At 43.2% G+C, this 8856-nt stretch overlaps 1 protein-coding gene across 1 annotated transcript; it reads left to right on the top strand.

Annotated features, from left to right (window-relative positions):
- Positions 1-1122: 1122 nt before the first annotated feature.
- Positions 1123-7171, top strand: LOC125482278 (C-Jun-amino-terminal kinase-interacting protein 3-like; the record flags this gene model as incomplete). The annotated part of the gene is made up of 4 exons (XM_048594322.1): positions 1123-1134; positions 1443-1677; positions 4036-4141; positions 7053-7171. Coding segments are annotated over exons 1-4 (472 nt in total), but the record flags the coding sequence as incomplete, so codon positions are not given.
- Positions 7172-8856: the final 1685 nt, after the last annotated feature.

Here is an 8856-nt window from a genome sequence, read left to right as displayed (position 1 = left end):
TGATGCTGCTTGGCCTGCTGTGTTCATCCAGCTCTACACCTTGTTATGTCAGATTCTCCAGCATCTGCAGTTCCTACTATCTCTTGGAAAATAGGCAACAGGTTTAGATAGGATCTGGATCGGCGTAGGCTTGGAGGGCTGAAGGGCCTGTTCCTGTGCTGTAATTTTCTTTGTTCTTTGATATATTGGAGAAAGCAAAGGCAGGTTCTTTCCCAAATTAGAGAAAAAAGGACAGGCCTTCTCTGACAGGAAACTCAGAATGTCCAGTAGAAATATGGGGATTTCAGATAACCAGACAGACAAGACAGCAGGAGATAGCAAGAACTGTAGGCCAGACCAGGTAAGGATGGCAGATTTCCTTCCCTAAAGGACATCAGTCAATCAGATGGGTTTTTTTTAAACAATAGTCATCATTAGACTAGACTCTTAATTCCAGATGTTTATTGAATTTAACTTTTACTGTTTTGAGTGGGAATCGAACCCAGGTCCCCATACCTGTATTATGGGTCTCGTGAAAATACCACTAGGCCATCACCTTCCCTAAATTAAACATCACGGAAGGAAGTAGTTTCAATGCAATTTTCATTAGGAGTAATACCTAAAGAAGGCTCTCAAACAACCAATTCTGAATTTGATTGTCCCTAGCACCTGTCCCATGTAATATTGTTTTCTATCCATTGGATAATGTGATAAATTGGTATTCCAAATGGGGTCTTTATCGTCAGGCTTTCGGGTTCCTTCAGGAATGCAGCCTGTTGTACGCCATTTTATAAAAACAAAGTAAAAATGTAATTATGTTTGTTTAGGACATCTGGGTAGCAGTTAAATACGGTCTGAGTAGGGGGCAATTAATTAGCCATTATTCACCGGACAGGCCAGAAACTTGGGCAGAACCTGTTCAGCACAGGAACTGGACCCTGTTTGGGTACCTTTGAGGAAAGGCTGGTGAGGCTGCTAGAGGCTGGTGCCTTGAGTGAGGAGAGGGGCACTGACCACCTGAAGGTTGTGGGGAGTAGACAGAGTTCAGGCCTGTGCTATAAGCTGGAGTTCAGAGCCAGCACTTCATGTGGACTTATTAAAACTGGTCTTACATTAATGCTGTTTCTGGGAAGGACCCAGACGATGATTAATCTGGTAAGTTTGTGCGTTTTGGAATTGACTGTGATGCAAACTGGGTGTTAGTGAATGGAGCCTTCTATCGCGGCTAATTGTGTATCACATTGATACTTTTTAATCTTCTGCCCCAGTTGTCTAGTTATTTTGACTGGTTAGAGTTTCTGTCTGATTCCTGCTCTGTGTTTCGATGATAGATGTGGCATCTTTTTGTTTATTTTAGACAATTTGAAATAGATTGAGGCTGTCAATTCACTAGCTGGTCACATCACTCTCTCATCTTGAGGACGGCTCTGCGTTTGTAACTCTCGTGTAACTTTTCGCGACAGGATGACACCTCGGAGTCTGGGCAATCGTCTGCAGCTGCCACCCCGAGTACCACAGGGACCAAGTCCAACACCCCAACGTCATCCGTACCTTCCGCAGCTGTCACTCCGCTAAACGAAGTAATTAATCCAATCTACAACGGGGACAGCAAAGTCAAGAACCAGCGAAAGTGGGCGAAAGGTAATAGCAGAAACATGGAAGTCCAGGTCAACCAGGAGATGAGGAACGTCAGCATAGGTGAGAGATTACTCCTGCTCCCTCGTTTATCTGTGCTCATTCAGTTGAGGATTGCCAGTGCTGAGCACAGGAACGTTTTCCAGCGTGAAACCCAGTTGCCGTGCCCAGGACCGCAAGTTCAGGGTGGCCTGACGTCGGTTACAGCTTCAGTCATCTTCTGCCGAAATAAAAAAAGACCGAAAGAACTGCGGATGCTGTAAATCAGAGACAAAAACCGAAGTTGCTGCAAAAGCTCAGCAGGCCTGGCAGCATCTCTGAAGGAAAAATCAGAGTTAACGTTTCGGGTCGAGTGCCCCTTCCTCAGAACTAATGGTGGTTGGGAAAACGCCGATTCCCCAGCACCGTTGTCAACAGCCCTCAGACAAGTCTGACCCATCTCCCGGTCTTCTGCCCTCACTCCCTCTCTTCTCTCCCGCAACAGCGATCGGGTTCCCCTGGTCTTCTCCTACCATCCCACCAGCATCCACATCCAGGAGATCATCAGACGCCATTTCCGCCACCTCCAGAGAGATGCCACCACCAGACACACATTTCCCCTCCTCTCCCTTGTCTGCCTTCTGCAGGGACCGTTCCCTCTGGCACACGCTGGTCCACTCTTCCTTCACCCCCAACACCTCCCCGCAGCCCTACGGCACCTTCCCTTGTAACCGGTGAAGGTGTAATACCTGCCCATTTGCCTCCTCCCTCCTCACTATCCAAGGACCCAAATACACCTTCCAGGTGAAGCAACACTTCACCTGCACTTCCCACAATCTGATCTACTGCATTTGCTGCTCAGTGTGTTCCCCTCAATGCTGGGGAAATGAAGCATAGACTCGGTGATCACTTTGCAGAACAACTACGTTCTGCTCACCAAAAAAAGACCCTGAGCTACCTGTTGCCTGCCAGTTTAACAGACCACCCTGTTTCCTGGCCAACATCTCTGTCTCTGGCTTGCTACAGTGTTCCAGTGAAGTTCAGTGCAAGCTGGAAGAACAACACCTCATTTTCCGCTTGGGGACCCTGCAGCCCTCCAGACTCAATATAGAGTTCAATAATTTTAGGGCCTAAACTCTCCCATGTCCCATCCCCCTACCCCACACACCAGGCCTTGTTACCACACAGCCTGCCATCACACAACACCTGAGATAACAAGGTGCAGAGCTGGATGAACACAGCAGGCCAAGCAGCATCATAGGAGCAGGAAGGCTGATGTTTCGGGCCTAGACACAACACCTGTTGTTAGTCATTAATAGTCCCCATTAACAGCTATTCACCCTCCCAACCAGATAGTTATCAAGTCCTTTGTCTATCCAACTGTTCTTCTCTCTCTTCGGGCTCTATCCTCTCGTTTACTCCCTACCACATTCCCCTCCCTATTTTCTGCATATAAACCAATGTCTTCCCAACTACCATCAGTTCTGAGGGAGGGTGACTGGACCTGAAATATTAACTCTGAATTTTTTTTTCTTCACAGATGCTGCCAGACCTGCTGACCTTTTCCAGCAACTTCTGTTTTTGTATCTTCTTCTGCCTCGTCAGATCACCAACTGATATGTGCTTCCTAACACTCATTGCAACCCTCCTATTTAAATTTACTTACCCATGTGCACATACCTGAGCATTTAGCTGCATACACCATCTATTTAAATCCACTGATTTAAATTAGATTGCTACTTTGTTTTTACTCTTGAATGTTTGTGATAACTCTCAATACAGAATTGGCTTATCATACTTTTCTGTCACTTGGATGGTCGCGACGGTGTTTGTAGTTATACTCCAGAGTGTCACTTTTACATTGTGACTCTCTTCACTGTAACTTTGACGTTAAGTATTGATAGAGCCAAGATTCACGTGACCTCTGAGTTGAAACTCTTAATTTATCAGATTGTGATATAGTTATATATTTTATGGTGTAAAAATTGATTTGATTAGTGGGTGAACATTCATTGAGTGGGATTCAAATTTGTTGGGGATGCGATATTGGTGACTCCAGATTGTCCACTCATTATGCATCTCATCTGATTTTGCGTTTCATTGAAACCAATGCCCCAAAGTGTTTGCATGATACTATCTCAACAGGGCAATTAATCCTGGTTAAAATAAATGGATGAATATTTCAGGTACTAGAATGTATTCACTGTCACTTGCTAATAATTTCAAGTATTATACCACTGTGCCATATAACTCACTGTGTGATATACCACTTCTTTCAACATACTACCCAGAAACACCATTATCAGTAAATAACCCTTGAAACCAACACTCTGATATCCCAAGACTGGCTTAGTTCAGGATCACTTGCAAGAACACTGATATTCAATAGTTTAATGATTTATTTTACCACAAAATTAATTGTACCCTTGAAATCATTTGCAGGAATGGGAAGTAGTGACGAGTTGTCTGATCTTCAGGAGATTATTGATTCAACACCGGAGCTTGATATGTGTCAAGATTCTCGCTTTGAAGGACGTGGAGGCAACAGGTAGTTTTCCAGCTCAATACATTCAGCGAAGGGCAGTGCGATTCGAGTGGGGAGTGTATCGTGATCATTGTTCAGGGTTTTTCCCTCTCTCTCACCTCATCAAAGCACCTGTTTTCATGGCGCGCTAAAGCGAGGAACAAGCTGGTGGAAACCAATTGGATTCAGCCTCTACGGTGACTATGTTCCATGGTTTCTGGGAAGTGTTATAGGGGCTGTCCTGGTTGCTATAGTAATGAGGAAGCATAGGATGTTTCCATACTCCAGATGTGCAGAGTGTTTCTTTAAGAGGTTGGAAAGTGTAGATGTACAAAGAGATCTGGGCGTCCTTGTCAAAAAATCACTGAAGGCTAATACATAGGTGCAGCAGACTGTAGGGTAGGCTAATGGGATGTTAACCTTTATCACTAAGAGGGGTTGAGTACAGGAGTAGTGAAGATATACTTTGTTTGTTTGGGAGCTTGATTAGACTGCACCTGGAGTAATGTGTGTGGTTTTGGGCTCCTGCTCTCAGGAAGGACATTATTGCCACAGCAGAGTGCAGTGAAGGTTCACCAGATTTGTCCCTTGGACTGTCCAAGAAGTTAGTTTGAGTAAACTGGGCTGTATTCTCTCAAATTTTGAAGAATGAAAAGTGATCTCGTTGAAACTTACAAAATGCTTTAAAAGGCTGGAGAAGGTAGATGCAGATATTTCCCCTGGTTGGGTAGTCTAGAACTGGGGTCATAGGCTAAAATTGAAGGGAAAGCACTTGGTATTAGGTAATTTCTTTTCTCTTTTAATCAGTGGGTTACGAATCGTGGGAATTATCTATCCCAAAGGGCTATGGAAGCTCAGTCTTTGAGTATGATTAAGATCAAGATTCATAGAGTTCTAGATACCAATGACGTAAAGAAATACGGAGAATTGGATGATCAGCCATGATCATGTTGAATGACAGAACAAGCTTGATGGGCTGAATGGCCTATTCATCCTATGTTCCATCTTGCCAACTAAATTCCTGGTATAGATATCTGGGGCACTCTGCAAAGCACCCAAAGAAGCTGACACTGGGCCTTGCACTGGCATACACAAGAGGGATTACAGAGGCCTGGCAGCAGAGTGTGAGACAAAAGTGGAGCAGTCATTTACATTCGAGTGTCTTTGAGCGTTGGAATCGTCGTGGTGCTGCTATTCAACAGCAGGCCAAGTGAGACTGAAGCTGGTAACTGGAATAAAGCTGCTATCTGTCCTCTTGGGCTGAAATGCTACATTTCTCTTTTGTTTGATAGGGCATGACTTTCCCAGACTTTGGGCTCACCCAGGGGCTGTAACCATGCCACAGTTTTGATTGTAGAGTAGGAGCTATGTGTTTTGTCTGACGTTACCCCTCCTCCAAAATGAGGGTAGTGAGTGACCATAGTCCAATCTGAGTGAGTAACACGACTGAGGATTGTCTGGGATCTTGGCCACAGATATTGCCGTGTTATAGCTGGCTCCCAGTGTCTCTTCAACCCAGATTAAAGGAATTATCTAAAAGCAGAATGCTGGCAACATGAAACTGAAGTAACTCCGTGGAGGCTGGTGTCCTGTCACCAAGTTACCCTGTATTCACTTGTGCACAGTATATCGACTCTGATCAGCTTAGAGCCAGTCCCTGGCATGTGGAGAATCCCTGAGACTCCTGTTTATATCTGTAAGCCAGGAATCTCTGATTGGCCCAGGTTAACAGCTGCAATCAGGGAATGCCTACTGAATGAGATCCACCTAGTGAACCCCAGCCCAATCACTACAGAAAAATACCCTGGGAGTGTTGGAGAAACTTCAGGATGTCTGACAGCTGCGGAGAGAGAAAACGAGTTAATGTTTCGAGTTCAGTATGACACTTCAAGGGAGAAATAGCGGAGTTTTTTTGGTGAGGGAAGAGGGCTTCTGTATGTATGCCCTAGTCTTTGTTTGTTTCTGTGGTGAATTTTGGAGATAGAATATAGAACATAGAACAGTACAGCACAGGAACAGGCCCTTCAATCTTCCACGTCTGTACTGACTATGATGCCATCCTAAACTAATTCTATCTGCTTTCACGTGATCTGTATCCTCCTCTTCTCTGCCTTTTGTGTCTGTCCTAAATGCCTCTTATTGCGTCTGCTTCTACCCCTTCCCCTGGCAGCACACTCCAGGCACCTATCACAGTCTATGTTTTTAAAAAAAACCATGCCTTGCACATCCCCTTTAAACTTACCCCCTCTCTCTTTAAACGTGTGCCCCCCTGTATTTGATGTTTCTGACCAGGGTGAAAGACTCCGACTATCTACTGTATCCATGCCTCTCATAACTTTATATACATCTATCAGGTAATAGCCATAACCCATCCATTGTTCTGTCATCCCAGGAATCAGCACAGCTTGTGGGCCATGAGGAGTTTGCTTGTTCTGGCCCACTAACTATTTCCATCCCTACAATTTTATAGAGCCTTTGCCCAATTCCCAATTCAAAACATTTTAAAGAGGCCAGGCAACTAAATTCAACAAGAAACCCACAAAATCCAGTTTCCAGAGTTTCGCAGCTACTAACCTCCCCTCTGTTCTCTCTCTGTCTCGCCGTGATGATCAAGACAATGAAGATTTCTGATTTCCATTACTATCTCAGCCATCTTGGTGGCCTTGACAGTTTTTGTTGTAGCATTTTTTTTGCATAGAATTGACTATAAACAAATAATTTATAATTTAGATGACATTTTCTCCTGTTTTTGATGGAAGACTGGGCTTGTAAATCTTGCCCAGAAAGGTAATGTTTACATTGATGGCGGCTGTAACACAATAAGGTGGGTTACCATGGCGATGCTTGGCTGACAGGACAGTGTGTCGCGTGTGTAAATCTGCTGTGTAAGGTTAATTTATGCACTAATCTTATTGTTGTAAATTGGATCATTCAGCCCCACGCAAGGAATTGTAAATAAGGCGTTTGGGATAAACACGGATTCATTGTACCATGAGCTTTCCACTGCTGGGTCAGAAGTCATCGGGGATGTGGACGAGGGGGCGGATCTTCTCGGTAAGTAAAGCATGTGCAAATCTGTTCAGCTTGGATTTGTAAACAGGGACAGATGCAAGAAAAGAAATGATTCCATCAGTATTCCCAAATGATTTTCAACCTGTTTGTTGTCTTGAAGTCAGTGAAGGTGTAAAAGTACAATTTACAAAATGCTGAATTCTTCCTCAGCATTACAAAATATTTTCCTTCCTTACTGAATGAATGCTTAAAAAAGCGTGTCTTATTTAATTGATATAATTTTAAACAAATTGGTTTAAATTATGTCCTTTCCAATTTCTGTGAAAAGAGCTTACTATTTCCCTGTGATACTTAGAGTTTTTCAGGGGACTTGTTCGCCTGTTGCCCGAAGTTCATTTAGGATGGTCTGATCTCTTTGAATCTCCAATTTTCTTACTGTCAGGAATTACTTCGCCTCTGCTCTCCATCTCAAATTATGATGTGGTTCAGTTCAGGGTGCCCCACCTGGGAGTTGACGATTCTACAACTCCGTAATGAGTGTCATTATCCTGCCTCAATCAGTTCTGTCTAGTTGCTGAATCCTCAGTTGGTCACTGAGCCAATGTAGTTGAGTGGTCAAGAACTTGATTAATTGAGCATATTTAAAAAGTATTGAGACCTGTGTTGAGCACATGTTGAAAACACATTTGCTATATTTACATTGTTTTTAAAATGTGTTTGGAGATTGCGAAAAGAAGTGGACAAGCCTGTTGTTGCTGAGTTTTGTGCTTTTAGCTGCTTATTTTTAGGGTTCTTTCACTATCATTAACCTCCTAAGTAATGTTTGGTTTTTTTTAAACCTGTGTACTTTCCAGTAAATAACATGAGTTTTGCCTAAATGTCAAATATAAAATGTCAATGCACAGAGCCAAATATTTTTAAAAGCTTTTTTTTTTTGCCTATTTATTCAGTGGCTATTCGCATTGCAATCACTAATTTGCAATAAGGATGGAGCATGTGACATTTCCTCATCTCTTTGCTGATGCTATGTAGCAAGTGACCAGCAGGAAACTCAAAAAAAGCAGCATGTCTAGTCCATCGATTTACATTCTAATGACACATCTGCGATGAATGATTTTTGATATGGGAGATAATGATCTGCATTCGCGAATTTCATGGAACCATGTTTTTGTGCTTAAACCAGTGACCCATCTTCCCCATTGTATTATTGAAACAAATTGAAAGATAAAAAACCTCACTGGTACATAAACACCAAATTAAATAGTGACGTAAGAATTATTTTTTCTTGATAATAGGTTTATTCATAGATTGTGGCGTTACTTATGTCTGCCTCCTACCTAATAACCCAGGGTCCCAGCACGCACTCTGAGTGCTGTAGGTGCATAATCAAACAATGCCCATTACCTCTATTTATCGGAATAATAGAAATAACTTGTAGTCAAAGGTCGCACTTTTGATTTGGACACAGAAGTTCGGTACTTGATAAAGGATCAATGTTGAGGTGCAGTGTGGAGAGCATTTTGGGCTTGATACAGGAAGCTGTGCACTTTCTCACAAAATTCGTCCATCCAGCCAATGTGGAAATAGACAAAAATCCAACAAAATTAGTGACTGGCATGTAATGACTGGACAAAAACAGTTTGGAGGAGGCCGGAGATAAGTGTGGAGCTGGAGGAACACAGCAGGCCAGGCAGCATCAGAGGAGCAGGAAAGCTGACATTTTGGGT

The sequence above is a fragment of the Rhincodon typus genome, unplaced genomic scaffold (genome assembly GCF_021869965.1).
Source record: "Rhincodon typus isolate 14 unplaced genomic scaffold, sRhiTyp1.1 hic_rhity00008155, whole genome shotgun sequence".
Lineage (NCBI taxonomy): Eukaryota > Metazoa > Chordata > Chondrichthyes > Orectolobiformes > Rhincodontidae > Rhincodon > Rhincodon typus.
Note: the sequence above shows the minus strand (reverse complement) of the source record. Positions and strands in the feature narration are given on the sequence as shown.